The 23,946-nt window shown below is 34.7% G+C and overlaps 1 protein-coding gene across 1 annotated transcript; it reads left to right on the top strand.

Moving 5' to 3' along the window:
• The first annotated feature begins 699 nt into the window (after positions 1 to 699).
• LOC131849606 (uncharacterized) lies at positions 700 to 23,601 on the top strand. The gene is made up of 25 exons (XM_059199712.1): positions 700 to 851; positions 2,597 to 2,733; positions 3,136 to 3,290; positions 6,107 to 6,247; positions 6,938 to 7,019; positions 8,138 to 8,233; positions 9,116 to 9,333; positions 10,052 to 10,277; positions 10,660 to 10,775; positions 11,125 to 11,373; positions 12,060 to 12,211; positions 12,993 to 13,123; positions 13,727 to 13,812; positions 15,100 to 15,261; positions 16,224 to 16,412; positions 16,967 to 17,082; positions 17,623 to 17,768; positions 18,084 to 18,425; positions 19,022 to 19,164; positions 19,552 to 19,687; positions 20,177 to 20,273; positions 21,100 to 21,183; positions 21,655 to 21,764; positions 21,978 to 22,083; positions 22,690 to 23,601. The coding sequence occupies exons 2-25, from the start codon at positions 2,601 to 2,603 to the stop codon at positions 22,838 to 22,840; spliced, it is 3,567 nt and encodes a 1,188-aa protein (XP_059055695.1). The 5' UTR covers positions 700 to 851; positions 2,597 to 2,600; the 3' UTR covers positions 22,841 to 23,601.
• Positions 23,602 to 23,946: the final 345 nt, after the last annotated feature.

Here is a 23,946-nt window from a genome sequence, read left to right as displayed (position 1 = left end):
GCGCCAGACAGATAGACAAAGTTACTTTCGCATTTATAATATTAGTACGGACTAGTTACTAAAAATTATATTTACTACTATCTACCTATATTTTTTTATAAATAAATTTCTAATAACAAAATTATTATATGGATGCGAGCAGAGCTGGACCGATCGTGGTGGGGATCTTTGGGGGAGGCTTTGTTCAGCAGTGGACGTTTTCCGGGCTGAGATGATGATGATTGCATAGTTCTATATTACTTTCTATTTAATGTTCTTTTTATTAGGTAGATATATATAGCCTTATCTAGTATATATTGCATGCATCTATATAATTTAGCTTTTACCTGGGATTACCTACATAGTGTAGGATTACAATCTAGTTCTGTACCAAACTACACTCTTCTAATCATATTCTTGTACTGATTGTAATCTGTTTTATGTGCTAATAAATAACTAAATAAAAACTACAATGAAAGAGGTTTCAAAGTGTTTTCATTTATAAGAACTGGGGCATATGTGACAATGTTACTTATAAGACTACAAATTATTGAAATCACTAACGTTTAATTAGCATGCTACAATAGATCATGATTTCGCAGTTTTCCGTCATTTCCGAGGGTTGCACCTTTATAATTATCTACTTCTACGAACTGTTTCCATGGCAACACACATTTGTTTACTAGACCAAGCACCTAAATAAGACGTAGCGACCTGTTCGTGACCTAAATATCTTTGGTGATATGGATAGATGGAAAAATGAATTACACACTTATATTTTCAAAATGCGTGGTGATTTTTTGTGTACAGAAGACATACCTAATGGCAAATACATAACGAACGTTTGAAGTGTTTTATTATTAAGATTCGAAGTAAGTAACCTAGTTATAACGTCTTAAAATGCTTTATATTAATTTTATTACTTACTGGTTGTTATCTGCGATATTCCTGCTCCTCTGCTGTTTAGTGTTTCTGGAACTTTCATCCCCAATTTCATTCTCTTTCGGATTAAATTGTGAGATAAAAGTTAGCATATGTTCGTCCTAACCATACAATATATATTAATACGTTCGATAATTTAGACATGAGATGTATCTACGAAATAAACACAAGTTCGCATTTATATTAGTATGAATATAACACATTTATAATTGGCATTCAAACTTTATAGCTGTATTAAATAACTTGTTTTACTATAGCACCTCTTAAAATATTGATTTTCAATAGTTACATTATCAGTAGGAAGCAATAATGAAAATGAATAACCTAAGATGTAACTTGTTTGGTTGTAGTTTTACAAATTATATATCTGGATATTTTATAATTTTACACATTACATACTAGCCACCCTCTTGAGGCTTGGGCCGGCCCCGTTGCAATTACTGTAGGGTTCTTTATTTTTATTTTTACCTGGCTTACTGCTTGTTACCCGTGAATTATACTTTTTCTTATTTATATAGAATAAAATAAAAGTAGTCTAAATTATTCCTTATAACATAAGCTGTGAGTGAAAGTCCTGAAAAAATCGTTCCAACCATTTCAGAGATTAACAAGAATAAAAAGACAGACAGACTAACATGCCTAAATTTTGTTTTAATGTAAGTACCGGTAACATAACTCGAACTTAGGGACTACTATGGCTCAATCGGTCGCCTTGTTTATATCTTCCTTCGTGTAGAACGATGGACGAAATGGTCACGAGAGGTGGTGCAATTTTTTTTTAAATATATGATGATGGAATGATGTTTCCTCCTGCGTTAACAGTTTACGTTGACGGGGCACCAGTGGAGGATGATAAGAGAGCATAAGTTTTGCCCATCGTGACGCATTACAAGGTACTTATCACGATGGTTTCCAGAGGGAAACATCGTGGAGGTCAACTGATTGGGGAACCCATTGCTAGCAATGGGTTCCCCAATCCACATTACTAACAATCCTATTCTCCCAGTTGATGCAGGTTTGTGACGCAGCCCCACATTCGTGTGTCTCTCATGATATAATAATAGCTTGGATAATTTACACAGCGATATATAGTCTCAAGTTAGCAGAGCTTGTGTTATGGATATTAGATAATTAATACATATGTATATCTAAATATAATGAATACACAGAAAACATCCTAAGCAATACTAATCATACTCATAAATACCTACAAAATTTTGTACCGTGCGAAACATCGTACCCGCGACCATCGGAAGTAAACCATTAAATCACCGAGGCCGTCGAATTTATACTGACATACCTAGTTGTATTAAACTAAAAACTTATTTTTAAAATAGCTGTTCCCGCGACTTCGTCCGCGTGGAATTTAACTTTATTTTTCTAAAATTAAAGTAGCCTAAGTTACTCCTTATTACATCAGCTACCTGCCAAAAGAAGTCCCGTGACGGGACTTCTTTGAAATGGCTTGGCCGATTTCGGTTCAGCCATTTCAGAGATTAGCCGTAACAAACAGACAGACAGACAGACAAAAATTGCAAAAAATGTTATTTTGGTGTATGTATCGTATTTATATTCATATGCACGTATTGAAAAACGTTTATTTCAATATTACAAACAGACACTCCAATTTTATATATATGAAGGTATAGATGTATAGATAAGATTGATATTACAGTACCATGGGTGGTGTGGTTGCTAAGTTGCGCTTGGGTGAAGGAGTGCAGGCCGCAGGTTCGGTTCTCGATCGTGTCATATCACAGCCTCACACAGAAGAGCATACAGTACTGTATAAACTGGCAGATTATAAAAAAGGTATTTAATAACTACATATAAGTTCACTTGGTATTTTAGAACAGTTTCGGGAGTTACTCAGCCCTTCAATAACTCATTATTTTTCTACATTCTACCTCAAAGCTATCTAAAAAATATACAAATAATTAATTTATTATTCTGTTTCCCGCGGTTGTTTTCTTAAAATATGCAGATGAAACTGCCTGTTTTAAGAAAAAGAGAGTATATGTGAAAAAAGAATATATATAGATATGTTTAGTTGTCAAAAGGCGAAAACAAACAGATACCTACACTTTTGCATTTAGGTTATAATATTAGTATGGATGACTAAGGATCGATGAGTAAAAAAACATAATCTTCCTGTTTTATAAATACGCGAAAAGGTACTTGTCTACGAAAATTTCTATTGTATTTGTACCGAAGGTGGTCTTCTTCTGGAGACTTATGCTAAAGGAGGCATGATAGCAGCCGAGAAGTTGATACGCGAGGAGTTCTCGGCATACATGTACGCAGGCGGAAGAGGTCGGGTCATCAATAGAGCTGAGTACCTCAGATGGAAGTTCAGGGATCATGAACAGGTTTGATGTTTATTATAAGCACGCGATACTCCTGATTTCTCTGGCGTTCGTAGGAGACGGTAACCGTTTACCATCAGGTGTGCCGTATGTTTTTTTACCGTAGCTTAAATAAATAGTCGATGAATAAAAGTTAATTACGATATGATGGTCAATGATGAGTTTTTTAAAAGACAAAGAAAGTTCAATTAAGTTTTTATTTAATTCTAATATCAATTAGGAATTTCCATTGATTCGACTTATCACTATACTAGCTGTGCTCGTTTTATCACCGGCCTAAAATTTCTAATCTATATGTTACTAGCTGTACCCGCGACTTCGTCCGCGTAAAATAGTGACCTTGAGCAAATAATAAAAAATATGTATTAATAATCTAACCCAATAAAAAAGTTTCATCGTTCTAGCTTCAAAAATGAAATTTCCATACATAATTCCATACAATTCAATCAACAGCCAAAAACTAAGTTTCAAACTACTATCTTTAAAATGAAGATACTTCCATACATACCATACATACATTACATCTCCCCTTTCAACCCCTTATAACCCTTTTTCTTGTTTTTTTTAATGCTACTTATATTAGTGTCATCATGTACCAATGATAAGATGTCGCTATACTGTAACCATTTATGGCTGAGTCCTGTGGCGATAGGTACTGATATTTTCTCAACAGCCTAAAAAATGGGTTTCAAGTTTCTAGCTTTAAAAAATGACAATACATCCATACAACATTTTAATTCCCCTTTTGACCCTTACAACCCATTTTCGTTAATTATATTTAATCAATACGCAAAAAAATAAGATTGAAGCTTAAACTTTAAAAAAATTCCTTTTTCAGTCTCTTATAACCCTTTTTAGCATTAAAAAGTAACCTATGTCCTATCTCAAGATCTAGACTTTAAATTTCATTTAAATCAGTTCAGAAGTTTTGGCTTTTAAGACAGACAGACAGAGTCACTTTCACTTTCATAATATTAGTAAGGTATTTATTAAATAAACTGACCCAAAAAAGCGTAAGAAAAAAGCTTCATCGTTCTAGCTTCAAATATGACGAATTTCCATAAAAACTTTTATCTGCTATTTTATTTTACCCCTTGAATGGTGACAATGTGATATTTACAAATTTAAATGTCATATTTATTTATATTTAATAAACAGGTTAAACATTTCTTTAAATTCTTTTGAAAATTGGTGGTCCAGTTGGCCAATAACAAATTAAAATTTTGTTAAATCAAAATAATAGATGTGATATTCTAAATTGCAAACTATCCCTCTACTTGCGCGAACCATATCTCTGACTCTACTGGCCAGAATGGAGAAACGCGTATTCCGAACCTGAATAGCTCGGATGGAACGGTAGATGTTGTTTCTTCCAAGAAAATGTTGTTCATATGTATTGACAACATTTTTAATATTATATGTTGTTTTATTCTTCAAAAAATATTAATAATATATTCTTACGCTCTTGTCCAAGAGCAGGGTCATCAGTTATAGGCTATACCAGGATTATATTTATGTATTTATAAAATAAAATTGCAGAGCAAACGTTTATTCATTTAAATTCATAAGGAGACAACGGATTGACAATAATCAGTTGCGCGCGCTGCTTATACAAATGACATATATGTTTATTTATGACATATGAGCGTTAATAAGTCGCATATCTAGTACAATACTGGTGTAATTCAGAAATTAAAAATTTTTGAAAATAGACTTAATGACACAATTATGAAGTAGACTTTCCAAAATATGTAATTTTTTAGTTAAGCCATTATTATAATAAGTGTGTATTCAGCCGCATAAAGATAACCTTGCATTACCATTTTCAACCCCTTACAACCCTTTTTTCACATTAAAAAGTAGCCTATGTCCTTCCTCGGCGTCTAGACTATATGGGTACCAAATTTCATTTAAATCAGTTCAGTAGTTTTGGCGTGAAAGCGAGACAGACAGACAGACAGACAGACAGACAGACAGAGTTACTTTCGCATTTATAATATTAGTAAGGATTTGGATGTATAAGCTATGTTAATGTAGAGTTTCATCAAAATCCATTCAATAGTTTTTACGTGAAAGAGTAAAGAAGAACCATCCATACGCAGAAGCTTACGCGTTTATAATATTAATAAATAATAAGATTAACCTATTTGCGTTCGCGATTAAATCTAGAGTATTCATCCACCTGCCAACCTATGTTCTCGTGCCTATTGGAAGCCGTTCTTGTGAGTCAGCAACTGTTGGAAAGTATTGGTACGTACTTTCCAAGAACAATCAGTGTATCCATACCGATTATGTATCTACAAGTACCGTCTGTTTTTTAATCCCGGAGACAAATTTGACGTTTCAGATGTTGCCACATTTTTGCATTTTTTAAATAATCTACTATAAAAATTACTACTAGTACGGAAACGACAAAGAATATGTATTTTTGTGCTGTATAATACGACGAGAGTAATGGAAACACTAGTATATGTACGTAAATTTTAAAATTGCGTTGTGGAAACGTCATTTAAAGCTTTAAAACGAATATGTTACAATAAAACTTCCGATTAAACAAATCGGTGTCGCAGGTACACCACTACTTCGCTATAAGTGGTAACATTATTTCAAAGTTTTATATTTACACCTGTCAATTTAGTCTCCAGGATTAAAAAATAGACTATAGGTAGTTGAATGAACCTAGGGGATTTATACCGGTAACAATTACGATAGTAATAACAATAATAATAAAACAATATATAATAAATAAGCTAAGCTATACAAATTTACATTTTTTCAATATTATTTTAATTATGTTATGTTTTAATATAATAAATCAGGTGGTGCTACCAATAGAGGCGTCGCTTTCGCCCCACGACCCACTCGCGAAGTGGGAAGACCATATGGCCTGCTGGCAGATGTGTTACCGGGGAGCACTCGGCGAGTCTCTCCTTCATGTTCTAATCATATGTGATACTAAAGTATGTATACAATCAATTTTTTTTAATTGTTATATTTATACAAACTAATAATCGTTTAATGTGGAAATTTGACCTTAAATAAATTAAATTATAAATTTGAATATTATTAAGTTTCTATTGGGACGGCCTCGGTGGTCTAGTGGTTGAGCACCTTGCTTTCATTCGTCGCGGGATCGATTCCTCGTACGGCACAAACATTTTATATTCATGAGTATGATTGTTTGTATCGGTCTGAGTGTTTTCTATATATAATATATATTTGTACGTATGTATTTAGCCCCTCCGATCGATCTCCCGTCCAATTCAAACGGGGATCGAAATTACGACGGCCTGAGCCGAGGTTCGAACCCCTAGTGGTGCCCTCAGACTAAAGTCGTATCCGTAAAGGCAGGAGTTGGCCTTCAGCCGCTCCATAAGTCCTTCCGCGGGTTTGGAGTGCCATCTGCACTCGCCCCCTAACGTCCGGTGAAGCTGTAAAGGCCAGCTACGGCCAACAGCATTAGAGTAGTCCGAAAAAAAAAAACGTATGTATTTACGAAAAAAAAAATTATGTATTTGTATCAGTTATCTGGTACCCATAACGCAAGCTTTAGCTAGCTTAACTTGTGTCTAGACGGCGCTAAAATTATTGTTGGCAAAAATACTATACTTCTATGTGCATTAAAAAAAGTAGTATTGTTTTTTTTTTAGATCCACACTAGACTGGCAAGAACTTTGGTGAAATGTTTTCCTAAATTATCGTCGGACGTCGTAGAAGGCGAAGAATACTTGGGTACGTCACAATATTTATTTAACGACTAGCTGTTCCCGCGGCTTAGTCCGCGTGGAATTTAACTTTATTTTTTTTAAATAAAAGTAGCCTAAGTTACTCCTTATTACATTAGCTACCTACCTAAAAAGGTCCCGTCAAAATCGGTCCAGCCATTTCAGAGATTAGCCAGAACAAACAGACCGACAGACCGACAGACAGACACAAATAGTAAAAAATGTTATTTTGGTTTATGTACCGTATTTATATTCATATGCATGTAATAAAAGACGGTTATTTCAATATTACAAACAGACATTCCATTAACGATAGAGACTATAAGACTATAAGAACAGAATAGAAGAGAGAGTTTACTCACTGCACCCTCTGGGCGGTAGACCGTTTTGTCTTAATTTTATTATAAGCTGCAATTGCAACAGTTTATTGTTTTATTTCAGACAAAGAAATGTGATTATGTGAAAATGTGTAATGTGACACTTTCAGCTTAGTATATAGATTGAATAACAATCTATATACTAAGCTGAAAGTGTCTGCCTGTTTGAATAAACGAGCGAAAAACTGGCTTTAACTATCGAATTTGACATTTTTTTAACACTATGTTTGTTCAATTTTAGAAAAATGTATTGGGAGAAAATTAGGTAGGTGGTACAGGTGGTACAGATAAGCTACTTTAGATGAAACAAAAAGAATAGAAATCCTAAACGATAACAAAGTGCAAGCGGATTCTTTTTTTCTATACAGTTTTCTATACATATAAATAAAATTGGAGTACATACACCAAAATAACATTTTTTACAATTTTTATCTACTTGTCTATTTGTTCTGGCTAATCTCTGAAATGGCTGGACCGACTTTGACGGGACTTTTTTGGCAGGTACCTGATGTAATAAGGAGTAACTTAAACTACTTTTATTTTAGAAAAATTCAGTTAAATAACACGCGGACGAAGTCGCGGGTTCAGATAGTATTAAATAAATTTAAAATAAGTGAGTTACGGTCGACACGTATGATGTGGCCCATAATACAGTTTATCACGTAAATAATGTATACTTACCATTTCGTGAACTCGTGAATATTTCATTCCAGTTACATATTATATATATTATTCATTTTGAAAACAGGAGCAAGCTCATTACATTTGGCGATAGCGTACAGCAACAACGAATTAGTACAAGATTTGGTAGAAGCTGGCGCCGACGTCAACCAGAGAGCAATAGGTACACGTAATATTTATATACTTGCTTAATGATATATATAAATGTTCCTACACATATGATTTCTCTTGTTTGACAATCAAAGTAAGCCTAAAATTGCTTAGACTAGGAGCTGAAATTTTGATTTTATATACAACTAGCTACTCGCCCCGGCTTCGCACGGATGTGCATGTATTTTATATATAAACCTTCCTCTTGAGTCACTAGATTTAAAGATTTAAGCATACACAGGGACGGACAGACAGCTACAGCGACTTTGTTTTATACTATGTAATGATTATTTTGTGATATAGGCATCCCTAAGAATATTTTTTTGCAAATGTTAATTAATATTATATAAATAATTGGTTTGTGTTTAGTGCCTTTTTTTCAAAGATAGACTATAGTTTATAAGTAAATAAACGTATAAAAAGATTACTTATACGGCTACAATTATTATTGTGTTTTAAACTTGACGCGGTCATTATTTATACGTATAATTAGTAAAAATCACGGGATCTTACCACGTTTTATATTTGCTGAGTTCCCTGGAACTCAGCAAATATAAAACAAACTGCGGACACAATAATAATTTATACGTATAATTAGTAAAAATCACGGGATCTTACCACGTTTTATATTTGCTGAGTTCCCAACTCAGCAAATATCAAACAACCCCATTAGTAAAAATCACGGGATCTTACCACGTTTTATATTTATTTGCTGAGTTCCCCGTATAATTAGTAAAAATCACGGGATCTTACCACGTTTTATATTTGCTGAGTTCCCAACTCAGCAAATATAAAACGTGGTAAGATCCCGTGATTTTTACTAATTATACGTATAAATTATTATTGTGTCCGCGGTTTGTGTCAAAGCTTTGTTATGTTCTCACCGTTATTACAGGCAGTTTCTTTCTACCTCGCGACCAACAATGTGTGCCACCAGCCCGTGTTACTAACTACGAGGGTTTAGCTTACCTCGGTGAATATCCGTTGGCCTGGGCGGCATGCTGTGCCAACGAGGCAGTCTACAACCTACTACTGGACTCCGGGGCCGAGCCTGACGCTCAGGACTCGTTTGGGAACATGATACTGCATATGGTTGTAGTTTGTGATAAATTGGTAAGATATATCAAACTTTATTTACGTGTGAAATGATCTTCTAAATACGTCGCTGGTGAAGGGTATATGGGGTTTTTTTTTCATTCTCCATGTGGTTTCCCATGGTGTATCTAGAAGCCATTGCCGGGTTGGCATTCTAGTCTGATCTCACAGATGTGATTAGTTAAAATAGTGATTAACTTTTCTAATACATATATTCAAATTCTCTGCGCAATTTTCTTAATTGGTCGTTCGGTGAAAATCTCTAGAAACCTAAAACATCAGTTTTTTGGTTCATAACTTATTCCATATTCATCCTATTTACAGATGTCATCTTTGTATAAAATCTTCTGTCTCACCTATTTCAGTGGCCAAATAAGATTGTTTTGTAAATTTTCTTGAGGTCGTAGGGTGATAAACTTAGTCTTTTGAAAAAAAACAATGCATGAGTGGTACATACCACATGCTTCTAATGTCCTCAGATCATTCATAAATACACACGACGGTTATCACTTACCATAATCTTGCCTATATAGTTATACTAGCTATTCGCCCCTATTGATCACGGCTGTACATATATTGTATATATAAACCTTCTTCTAGAATCTCTCTATCTATTAAAAAAAACGCTTCCAAATCAAAATTGGGTTGTTTTAAAGATTTAAGCATACATAGGGACACGCAGCGACAGCGACTTTATTTTATACAATATAATGATAAAAATCAAGAAATATTTCAGGATATGTTCGGATACGCACTGCGTCATCCTAAGGTTCCCGCGAGCAATGGTCGGATGAACTTAGCTGGGTTTACGCCCCTAACGTTGGCCTGCCAGTTGGGCCGAGCGTCGGTTTTCAGGGAGATGCTGGAACTATCAGCCAAAGAGTTCTGGAGATACTCGAATATTACTTGCTCTGCGTACCCATTGAACGCGCTCGATACTTTGTTGCCAGATGGGCGAACTAGTAAGTATAAATTTTTATACTAGCAGTCGCCTAATATTCGAAATTCGACCATAATAAATTTTAATTATAAGTTTCAATATTATTAAGCTAAATTTCATACTCCATCATCAATATAATGATACGTTTTTTAATTATTTTTAAATCACAACAATTATCATACCGCCATATAAACCTAAACTAAGCAGAGCTTATACTTAAAGTTCTAAAGTACTAATTAAAATACATACAGTTATGTTGTTCAATACAAACAATCATACTCATAATAAATTACAAATATTTGTATAAAGTAAGTTAGATTTTGTAGAAAGTTGTCTGCGTGGGAACCTCACCTATTTCAGCCACCAAACAGTGTTGATTTTGATACAGAATTATAAATTTCTAGATTGGAATTCAGCTCTATTTATCATTTTGAACGGGACAAAGCAGGAGCATTTGAATATGTTAGACGGAGGCATAATACAGAGACTGTTAGAAGAGAAATGGAAAACATTCGCCAGGGTTTGTATACCTATATCACAGATAACATAATCCTACATATCTATATGTACTAGACGCCCAGTCGAAGGGCTACCAGTGGTCGAAATTCAACCGTAATTGGAAAGACTATAGACTAATAATTTTATTTAAAAACAATATTGTATATGTTTCAAGAAATATTAACATTCTGCACTCCTTTTCTTTTTAAACTAAGTGTGCGAAATTTCATACTACTCCGTCCGCGGAAATTTCGTAATTATATGTATATATAATGAGAAAAAATATATGCCTGAGATTAGCAGTGACTAATGTATGGAAATTCTTTATTTATTCATTCATTTTAAACGAATAAATAAAATTTTTACTTCAGAAAAAGTTCCTCAAACGACTAATGATCCTGATGCTGCACCTGTTACTTCTCTCTGTGTCGGTATACCTCCGGCATAGTAGTGCTGAAGCGGATGCCCACCCCGATTGGGGTCTGGTCGTTGGCGATGCTCGCAGTGGACTCCGCCTCGCCAGTGAACTGGGCACCATTCTCAGCACTTTGTGCTACATCATACTGCAACAAGGTGATGAAATCAAGAATCAGGGTCTTGTAGCGTATTTTAAGCAGTTGGTGAGTTCTTTTGATTTAAATATACTGTTTTTTGTGTAATTCAAGGCTAATTAGGCTAGGCTTAATTTAATTGATTTATAACTTAAGCGCTAAGCAGAGTTTGTGTTATGGATACTAAATTTTGTTTTTTGTAAATACACACATAATACATATAGTAAACACCCAGACCAATACAAACAATGATACTCATGAATATAAATATTTGTAGCGTGCGGGGAATTAAACCCCCGATCATCGGAAGTAAATGCTAAACCGTTAGACCACCGAGGCCGTCAAAGTATAAGGACCTTAATAGTGTTTTTTTTATATACAATAAGACAAAATCCTGAGTATACTGCTTATGTGGTTTTATGTGAAGAGTATAACTTTTATTATTGTTTTTATAATTGAAGTGTTTATATATTTGCGTAATACCTAGGGATATTGAGTAGTCAACAAAACAGGAAAAAAAAGGACATCCGATATCGTGTGATACCCGTAATGTCACTCATGCGTTACCATTGTAGAATACTACGATGTCATGTTTTTTGTAATTGTAATTTCAATAATTATTCAAACCTGCTGGAGCTCATTTCTGAAAAATATTTACTGAATTGCAACATTTTCAACCTTATTACTTCTAATTAATTCGCCACAGTATGTACGTACAAACTAATGTGCAATAATATCACATTCCTTCTTTTTAGATTCACGAACCAGCCAAGTTTATCTTCCTAGCGTCGAATCTGCTACTGTTGGCGTGCATACCAGCTAGATTGTCACGTCAGACGATGACAGAGGAAGCCATTCTGATTTTTCTGTTACCCGGCTCCTGGTTTTTACTTATGTTTTTTGCTGGGTAAGTATCTGTTTGCAACTTTGGTTATGTCAAACATATTATACTTTAAACTTTCTTTGAGCAATCAGATAATATTGTTAGCACTACTAATTTTAAGTTTTTCTACAAAAACATTATTATTATTTACATACTCTTTAATTTTATAATAAGCTTTTTTACAAAGAAAATGATTTATACGACTTTTGAATGCTTTCTATCCTTCACCAGTGTCCCGCCAGCGTATACCGTTAGTGCATGGTTGCACCATTACATTATCATCCATTAAAACAAACATCACAGTGTAGATAAAGCGTTGAGGTAGAATTTTAAAACAGCAATTCAAAATATCTTTATTCATGTAGGTCTATTATATGTCAAATATACAGACAATTCAAAATGATTTTAAGATGAGAAGAACTGATAAGAAACTCAGCTCGTATTATTTTCAAATAAATGTTGTAAATGTATTATAAACATTTACAACGTACAGATTCATTTTCAAATTTAAATTTGGTAGAACAGAGTGGCTACCAGCATATGCTTTGCAAAAGCAAATAGACTAATCAGTGCTCGTAGCTCGAACAGACCATTCCCCACAAGCAGCATCCGTTCACGAGTATGACGGATGAGCCAGCCACGATTGCACTCAACTACATTAGAGGGAGCACATTTACCCGGCCCACCACGCGGCCACAAGTTTGAACTTTATAGCGAGCATGACTGTTTCAAGTTACTCCACTACATCATTTATAGTATTTACAACACAAACTGTAACAATTACAATTTTACAATATATCAACAGAGCAGTGAAGCTGACCGGGCCCTTCGTGACAATGATATACAGCATGATCACCGGCGACATGTTCACCTTCGGCATCATATATTGCATAGTACTGTTTGGATTTTCGCAATCTTTCTATTTTTTGTACAGAGGTAAGTTATATTTAAATAACTTTATTGGCCAAAAAATCATTTTATAAAACTTAATATACTTTAATAACCTTAAAGTTAGTTTTCTCTGCCAGTTAATTATCGATATTTACTGCCCGATTAAAAATGACTTTGAGTTTCATATATCTTTAGAATAATATAATCGTGACAAGGCGGGCACTGATTATTTGTTTTAATGATTTACGTAAAAATATGGAAGTACTATGATTTTTTACAGAAAATAGCCAAAGAAAGTTGGAGAAAAATACCAAAGTAAGCAATAATTAATTTTGTGAAAGAACTCGTATAATATTAATAAATTTTTTTTTTGAATTGAACAAATTATATAAACTGAAAGGTCGTGAGTTCGAATCAGGTCGACACCAATAAGAAATAAAACTTTGTGTGTACACAATCTATGGTTACGGAAACACCGATAACAAGACAAAAAATAATTCTTACATTGATAGATGGCGGTAGGTTCGCCCTCTGCATTGAATTCAAATAGCCAAATATGAGCATGCTACGTGCACGTGGTACATTTACAGTGTCTACCCCAACTGCGGTAATAGTCGTATGTTGTATATATACAAAATATTATTTCAGGGTTTCCCAACGTCCAATCAACACTCTACTCTAGTTACCCGAGCACATGGATGGCACTCTTTCAAATAACATTGGGTGACTACAGCGTTAGTAATTTTTATTTAATTTTTTTACGAATTTGGAATGTCAACTTATATTGTAATGTATGTAATAAATGTCTAAATACATAAATCTCATATATAAAATTCTTCATTCAGCGCTATGAATTTTAAGTTAGATATTTTCTACAAAAAAATTATTATCATTTATAAATTCTTCAATTTTATAATAAGCTTTTTTACAAAGAAAATATTTTATGACACATTTGAATTTTTTTCTGGCAAATTGACTACAGACTCTGGGAGTTTGTTGTAAAACTTTACGCAATTTCCATAAAACGAATTACTCTGACTTTCGTCAAACACTTAGGTAAAACTAGTTTATTGACATTACGTAAGCTTTTATTAGTGTAATCACCTACTTTTTTAAAACTGTTAATGTTTTTCCTGGCATACATAATATTTTCGTAAATGTATTGAGAAGCAACGGTGAGGATATTTGATTCTTTAAAACATTTACGCAAAGACTTCCTGGAACCCAAACCGTAAATGGAGCGGATGGCCCTCTTTTGCAAAATAAATACTGTATTTATATCAGCTGCTTTGCCCCATAATATAATACCATATGACATAATGCTATGAAAATAGCTAAAATACACGAGTTTAGCCGTTGCCATGTCTGTTAATTGTCTAATTCTTCTTATCGCATAAGCGGCAGAACTAAGTCTATTAGCCAATTTAGAAATATGAGCATCCCATTGCAGTTTGGAGTCTAATGTGATACCAAGAAATACACTACCATCAACAAAGTTAATAAGTTTATTGTTCAGTACGATTTTTAAATCAACCTTCCTTACATTGGGGAGCGTAAATTTAATACACTTTGTTTTATCTCCATTTAATAGCATATTATTAGCAGTAAACCATTTTAAAACAGAAGAGAGAGCACTTCTTTTTTCATATCATCAATCTGTCGATTGACTTTAAATATTAATGAAGTATCATCGGCAAACAGAACTATGTCTGCTATTTTTTCTACCAAGTAAGGAAGGTCATTAATGTAAATTAAAAATAAAAAAGGACCAAGAATAGATCCCTGAGGAACACCCATTTTAACACTGGAACCTCCGGACCTTACACCATTTATTTCAACAATTTGCATTCTATTATCTAAATAGGATTTCATCATCTTTAGAGCTTAATTTTTCATTGTCATCAAAATCTAGATATCGTCGTCCAATTACATAAAATTAAAAAAAAATCAGTGATTTAATTATCACTGATTTTTTTTTTATTTTGAAAAATTAAGCTCTAAAGATGATGAAATCCTTACAGTATACAGACTTGGGTCTGACCACGTACCCAAATCTGGCGAAGACGGTGTTTGCTGTGTTCATGGTGTTTGTACCCATCCTACTGTTGAACATGCTGATCGCTATGATGGGCAACACGTACGCACACGTTATAGAGCAGTCGGAAAAGGAGTGGGTTAAACAGGTATTCGAGTGTTTATTAATGTATTATTTAGAAGTAGAAATAGAAATATTCTTTATTCAAATAAACTTAATGTAATCACTTTTGAATAGTAATTTTTTTATTCTACCACTCATTTGGAACGGAGACTCTTCACAAGAAACTTGACATGTCGATCTTTTGAATAGACATTGTTCTAATTAAATACACATTAACAAGGTTTAGGCAAGCGACAATCAACATAGAAACCGCTACCGTTCAATCTTTGTGTAAATAGATAATATTGTCAGCGCTATGAATTTTAACTGTTTACTACAAAAACATTATTATCATTTACAAGCTCGTTTAACTTTGTAATAACACGTAATAATCTTTTTTTTACAAAGAAAGTGTTTTAAACACATTTGAATCGTTTTATGGTAGAGTGATGACAAACTCTGGCAGTTTGTTGTAAAACCTTACGCAATTACCATAAAACGAATTTCTAACTTTCGTCAAATGGCACTTAGGTAAAACCAGTTTGTTGTTATTATTTATTACGTAAGTTTTTATTAGTGTATTTTTCACAGATCTAACATACATTATAAGTAGTATGAGCGGAATGTAATAATAATAATTGTAAAAATCATCTGTAAAGAGATGCAATAGAACTTATCTTAATTTTAATATAATAATATTATAAATGCGACAATTTATGAGTATGGATGGATGTTTATTAATCTTTCACGCAAAACCTACTGAACGGATTTTGATGAAACTTCACAGTATAATATAGCTTATATATCAGAATCACATTTTTTAAAAAATTTTTTTGCTACTATAATTTAAAAAGATATTACGTAAATTCGGCGAAATATAACGATAAATGTCAAGTAAGTATGATGCAGACGAAGTTGGGTCAGGTAGTTTATTATAAATATATACATTTACTTTATGTATTGAAATAGAAAATATTCTGATGGATTTATGAAGACTGAATATTTTAGTGGGCGAAAATAGTAGTGTCGTTGGAGAGATCGGTGGCACAGGACGACGCTCATCGCTACCTTCAGGAGTATTCAATAGGTTTGGGTCCATCAGACGACCCACGGTATGAGCAGCGCGCTGTTATGGTCATCAAGAGTAAGGCGAAGACCAGAGCTAAGCAGCGGAAAGGAGCTCTGTCCAATTGGAAGGTGTGTAGTATCTTATTTATATTCATATTAAATCAAAAGTCATTTATTCATGTACATTTAGCAGCTCATGAATTTCAAGTTTTTTATATTAATATTTTTTTCCCTTACCGTCCAGTTATTTATTTTTACTTGAACTACAGATTCAATTCAAAAGAAATGGCTAAAAACGCAACTGAATTTCTGTTTTTTTAATAACCAGTTTATATTGTGTATATAGATGTTTATGTCTAACGCAAAATGAAATCCTTTATGAACGATTATTGCTACGCATGTTTGTCATTTAGGTAATCGTTTAGTGAGTAATAGGATTTTTAATTATTTATTAAATACATTAATGTACAAAAACGAAAGTGAAGGTGCATTTGGTGGACTAAACACCTCTAGGCATTTTCTCCTAGTCAACCATAGCGCGAACATATGAATACAAATGTTTTCACCGTACGAAGAATCGAAACCGCGACCATCTGAAGTAAAGCGGTGTGCTAAACCGCTAGAGCACGAAAGTGGTCATATTGAATATAGAGTTATTATTGTTATTTTAATATGGTATACAGCGCGTCGGGAAAGTGACAATATCAGAGCTGAGACGTCGAGGTATCAGCGGTGAAGAGTTACGCCGACTGATGTGGGGCCGTGTCTCTATATCTACACCAACGAAGGCGCCATTGCCGTAAGTTTTTTTATGTAACTGGAATGACAAAAAATTGCCAGCAGACCTTGTGGTAAATGGCAACCATCACCTATCTACATGAGCAGCGCAAAAAAATAGGTTTAAGATTGTCAGTCTGTTAATCCAGTCCACCGGGGGTTGTTACCCGGAAGTTGACGCTGGGGTAAAGGCCCCTACGCCCTAAGTGGTACATCATCATGGATATGACGTTGTATAATAAGAAAAATCATTGGTTGAAGATTGAAAATTCAGGCTCATATTTAATTCAAACGGGGATCAATATTACCACGGCCTGAGCTGAGGTTCGAATCTGTGGTACCCTCAGACTGAAGTCATATCCGTCAGGCGGCAGTTGGAATTCAGCCGCTCCATTTCATTCATCATCTCAATCAATATATTCACTCAAAAACATTCATTCTATTTTCCTTGCATATCTTTAAATCTTTACTTGCACTCATCACACTTTCATGCAACCTACATACATAATATCATTTTTGATGTTTAATATTTCAATTGGCTTCCCTGTCTACTATCTACTAGGAGACGGGGTACCGCGCCCCCACCGGACTGCGTGGGGACCGCAGACATGGGCCTGGCTGCCGAAGTAGGAAACGGAGTGGGTCCGGCATTGTCGTCGGCCCTTAATGTTATGGCCTTCACACATGACCTCGAACTCGCCACTACTGGTATGCCATTTTGTTTAATTTGAGTGGCAAAGAATGTGATGATCTACCTAATATTAAATTGTACCTACATGTTGATACATACTTATGCGTCTTGTCAAACAAGCTGGAGGAAGAAATCGATGAAGCGACTGAAATCGAGTTTTAAATTTGTTTCTAACTTACTCGTCTCTTTTCCAATAATTAATATATTTATTATAATAATTATAATTATTGTATTAAAAAAATATTTTATTTTCCAGTGTAAAAGTCATTTTAAACATAAACTACTACTTACTAACATAAAAATTATTTCATTCATCGCTTTATTACTTCCAGACACAGTTCAAAAGCAACCAACTCCGGATCTTCTAGTGAATGGAAAAACCGCCCCAAAACTACCTACCTCTGTTATTCCTACCCCAACTCAGCAATTGGCCTCCCCAAACCAATTATCTGTGCCTACACCTACTATCCCACAGACTCCTGTAAAATCCGTTCCAAGTAAAGCTAATTTGGAAGTACAAGGTCTAAACTTTCAAAAGCCTGTATTGGATCCAACAAGTGTATCAGTTTCTAGTATACAGAAGAGTCCAATGTTGGCAACACAAACGGGATCGATTGGTATTGTACAAAATGTGACACCTATGTTGCCGAAACCTAAAGAAATTCCAAAGCCTGGTAAGTGTAAACTTATATATAAAATTCTCGTGTCACAGTTTTCGTTCCCATACTCCTCCGAAACGGCTTGATTCTCATGAAATTTTGTGAGCGTATTGAATAGGTCTGAGAATCGGCCAACATCTATTTTTCATCCCCCTAAATATTAGGGGTAGTCCACCCCTAAATTTTTTATTTTTATTTTAAGGCAAAACAACGTTTGCCGGGACAGCTAGTCTTATATATAAAATTCTCGTGTCACAATGTTAGTTACCATATTCCTTCGAAATGGTTTGACCGATTTTTATGAAATTTTATATGCATATTCAGTAGGTCTGAGAATCGGCTACTATCTATTTTTATACCCTTAAGTAATATTGTGCACTCCTAACATTTATTTTATTCTTCTATCACGAACTCCTATTTTTTAATTATATTAATTTATATGGCAAATAACGTTTGCCGGGACAGCTAGTTTTACTCTAATATCCACAAAACAAGGATGACTAACTTTCTAAACTAAAATACATCTTAATATGCATCTGCAATATTTCTTGGCGCCCAAAATAGTCGTGCCTCAAACGACTTCATACAAAATCAATCTCGGTATATTACAGTGGAAGAAGAAGTGTATCCAGATTACTTCTTTGATCTTGTGAAAATGTCAGAAACAACCGAACCAGGTGCTACTTTGCTGAAGAGACTTGCTGAACGGGCTGCCGACCTGAGCGGCGTGCCAGAGATAGACCTCAGTGTTACCGTGAGTATTCTTCATGTAGTGAGTTTCTCAGGTACGTATCAAATGAGCTGCCTGCTGTCATATCCTCTAAAAAACTGTTTTTTACAACGCCCCTTCATAAGGCGAATAGTTCAGCCGACTCTTAAATTACGACGCGTATCAGTACTAAAAAACCTTTTTGCTACTATACAGTTGTAACATACGTTGAGTTCTGTTACAATATATTTAAGATTGTTTTACTTTGTTAACTATATTTCAGTATAACACAACACTTTGGTCCTCAGGAATGGCAGGGCATGTCTTAGTACTATTCATGTATGTAAGCGACGACTCCCCTTTCATCAAGTGGGCTATCATTATTTGACATTTAAATTACATAAAAATAAATCTGATTATTGAACTCGGCAGACGGCAGCGAAGTCTGCCAGGAAGATGGTAGCTGGAGCAGTGTCGGGATTGTTCGGTGTGGCTGCAGATGCTCCTGCAGCGGACTCTGGATGGCGTCGCGAACGGCAGGAACACAGCGACAGTGACCCCATATCCGGTAAGAATATTATCTGTTTATATAAACTTTAATGCACAATTAAATGTACAACCCACAGACAACACATGCAGGTGTACCTACTAATGCGACGCTGAGGTAGGTAACACTGCGTCTAAGAGGGCGTTGACTTCCTCTCCGATCATTCCCCCGTCCAATTCTAATTTCCATTTCTAAACTAAAGTCGTACATTTAACTCCTCCCTAACAGATTTTTTTAATGGATGATAATGGAATGATGCATCGGCCTGGACTAATGGGGCGCCAGAGGAGGATGTGGAGAACGTGACGAATTCACCAGGATTTATCATGTAGGTTTTCAGAACAGCGTGGAGGTGAACATGAACATGACAAGGTACATCAAGGCAAAGGCGTCACTATTTCCATTTACTAAAGAATCTCTTTCCCCAGAGGGGAGAAATCACTCCGACTAATCATATAAAAATAATAGGTAAACAAAAAAGACGCTACTCTCTTTTTTCCAATGTTATAGAATCTGTATTGCTGGGGAGAGCTTCGAGGGCACGTCGCGCTCGCTCCGCATCCCGCCGCGCCGCGCCCCCACCCCCTCACCTGTACGTGCCTGCTAGGTAAGCCACCATTCAATAACTACATACATTTTATCATGCGGTGAAACTGTAAAGGCTAGCAGGCAAAAGCATTGGAGAAGTCCAAAAATAAAATGTACATTTTATTATGTACTCACCCCGACTTCACATTGCATTATTACAAATCCTTGAATTTCTCGGTTCTTCTGTATAATATACATAAGTATAATTAGTAAATCACGGGATCTTACCACGTTTTATTTTTATTGAGTTCCCGATATTTCGGCAGTGTTTCAATCGCCATGATCACGGGTAAACTGAAGAGAGGTATTGGCATCAGAACGAGATTACATCCCGATAATGGTTAGAGTCAATTGAAATACAGAAATATAAAAAACGTGATAAGATCCCGTGATTTACTATTTATACTTATAAATAATGACCGCGTCAAACTTAAAACAGCATGTATATATATATATGAAAACTGCATTGAAAACCATTGCGTAATTTAAAAGATCGAAGCGTACAGACAGCGGTGAGAACTTTGTTTCATACTATGTAAAGATAAATTTGTCGATGCTATATAATACAAAGCTAAGCAGAGCATTTTTTTGTGGATATATAAATAATATGCATACAAAACACCCAGACCGATACAAACAATCATGCTTATGAATACAAATGTATATACCGCGCGAGGTATCAACCTTGTGACAATCGCAAGTACGACCAAGACGTCTATTAGGTACTGTTGTATAATTGTACAAGACAAATATGAGTATCGGTCGAAACTAAACACACTTGTATTAGATGTATTGTGTATTTTCTACAATTCTCATTTCTTAATCTCACCATTTGATATACACAGATCTATGTACTTGGTGGCATCTGAGAGCAGCGCTGTAGAAAGCGACGCACCTTGGGATGATCCACCTAGTTCAGGAAATAGCTCGTAAGTTCAAATTTTTTGATCATCTTTCAAATATACTGCAATGAATTAGTTAAATAAACTAAAGAAAATCCTATTTTCTGGGACATACTGCGAAGACCCCATATGGGATAAAAGCAAGGCAATGCAATGATAATGATACATTTTCATGGGCTGACTAAGGCCTAGCAAAACGTGCCTAGAGCCCGTAATTTTTGGGCACCAAAATTGTTATAATTTTTATTTAACAGAAAAATATTAAACCGAAACCTTATTTTAATTATTCCTGAAACATGCAAATTATTCCGAATCGTTGATTGGTAATGCCTGGCCCGGAATTACAATGTCTGGCCTACTTTAGGCTTAGTCCACCAGTTTTTTATGACAAAAATGAAAATAAATACATGAATAGCATCACGAGCGGAATAAAGTATTTATACTCAATGTATTTTTCATAGGTGCTCTACATATTACAGTACAATATTTTATACATAGGGCTCTAGGAAACAGAAGAGACGAATCAGCCAGAATAAAAGCAGCTCGGCCACTTTGCATTCAGCATGCCACTGGGCAGGTGCCAGTGGAGCATTCATTGTTTATAGTGGGTAAGTAAACTATATATAAGTCCCTTATAAACATATTTTGGCTTGATCTGGATAAAAGTATATTACGTCCTGTTTCAAATAATACTTACCTATATGCTAAATTTTATGATGATTGGGCATATTAATTACTTTATCTTATTTAGGAATATTATTGATTGTCTCTATATTCAACCCATGGTTCGATGTTCATGTAAATGTATTTAAATCGTTAAGGTGCAGGTAGTGGGGCTGAGGTAGAGAGTGCAGCACCTGTATCTACTAATATTAAACACGAGAAAAAGAAAATACGCCCAAAAACAGCTAGACCTAGAAGAAATAGGTAAGTTTCCAACTTCACACCAAGTTGCAAAATAATAGATACCTATGTAATATAGGTCCGCGGTATATACAATTTCAACAGCAACTTAATATTATAACAAATATTTCTTACTTCCTTCTTCTTATATTTTTAATATAATTGCGCCTAACCTAAAAGATACTAGAATCAATTGGGTCTTATACATATTTCATATTAAAGATTCGAGTATTTCGAGTTATTCTAGACTACATGTTTCGTCTTATGCTCTTTCTCAATTAAATTCCGACCAAAAGTAGACTTTGTACAACATTATATTAGCCAAGCAGCTTGCTTTGAAAGCTGTTTCGGTTGAAGAGCGATGGAATAGTATAAGCATAAGGTAGTCTATGTGAAAAGTCGGAAATGTCGGAATACAATTTTGGTTCAAGAGACATGTTAGTAGTAAAATTCCGGGGTAGCACAGCATGCTTTAGTCGTCCGGTATGACAAAGTATGTGACGTTCTTAGGTATGTATGTAGGAGACGGGTGCCATTACCATCAGGGAGACAATTTTTGTCATACCAACACAAAAGTTGCATTAATAGTATTCCCTACTGTAAAATACTTTACTGGAAATGTGTTTTCAGGGTGTCGCCTGTGCCAGAAACAGGCAGACCATTGGAGCCATGGGCGACTGCGCCTCTTTCACGAATATCTCGACTCTTACGGTCTAGTAGCGTCTCGTCTACTTCACTTGCATCACAGACCTCGAACGAAGTCTCCCCAAGAAGATATTAAATTTAAATAGGCGTATACTGAAATTGATGCCTACTGTTGCCTTTTTTCATTGCCAAGGAATTTATCCTCAGCTCTAGAGAACCTAAGTGGTCTCGGACAGTACTGTTTCAGAGGATTTTCCCCCCGCGTACACTTAGATCGTGGAATGATATATGCAGAGGTTTTCTCACGAGACTATGTAGCATGTTTTCAAGAATATATTACATTTACCATCAGATGGACCGTGTGCTTGTTTGCCACCATAGTGGTATAAAGGATATTTACGTTAAAGTAATATTGAAATGACATTTTTTTTAAAGTTACCATCGAGACAGACACGTGTCATTTAAAAAGTTTGAATACAATGAATGAATGAATGAAATTTCAATTTAAATACGGTTGATTCATAAACATGTTAACATACCTAATTGCAAATTAAACTACATATTTATTCAATAAACCTTTGAATAATGCTATAGTAGCTTATCATTGCAGCATTATTCGATCGTGGAAAGTCAAACATCTTTGTAAATATAGTATACCTCGCTGAAGACGCCACATCGCAGATAAGCCCCACTAACCAAGGGTCATGTTATCACGTGTTTATTAATCAAAGCAACTATTACGCAATATCCATAATATTAAAGAGTAAGAACCCAGATACGATTGTTATTATAGAGAAATACTTACTGTCCATAACAAATACTTATTTCTGCCGGCTCGTACACAGGAATCGTCTTTGTTTACAGTTACGTTTTGTATATAGTTTAGAATCGTAGGAACGCTAGTTAAATTAGAAATAAAACTTCGAGAATAATATATCGCCTTTTATTGGATAACGCCAGCTTCGTATCGTGTTTTACTGAAATAACTAGATATGAATGCAAATGTAATAATAACTAAAATATATCATCATAAATAGAATAAAATAAACTTGGCTCGATGAATATATATGCATTTATAATGGAAAGGCACTGTATAGAAATATATAACATTTATAGTCTACGTAAAATACAAATCATAACAGAAATAGACATAAAAAATAAAAATAAAATTTCAGTCACGTCAAAAGCAGAATATCATCATCAATGGGTATTAGATTACAAGTAGAATTAAAAATTGTTAAA

The sequence above is a fragment of the Achroia grisella genome, unplaced genomic scaffold, assembly GCF_030625045.1.
Source record: "Achroia grisella isolate CSIRO2021 unplaced genomic scaffold, CSIRO_AGI_Agris_v1 utg660, whole genome shotgun sequence".
NCBI lineage: Eukaryota > Metazoa > Arthropoda > Insecta > Lepidoptera > Pyralidae > Achroia > Achroia grisella.
This window is presented reverse-complemented; position numbering and strand designations above follow the sequence as displayed.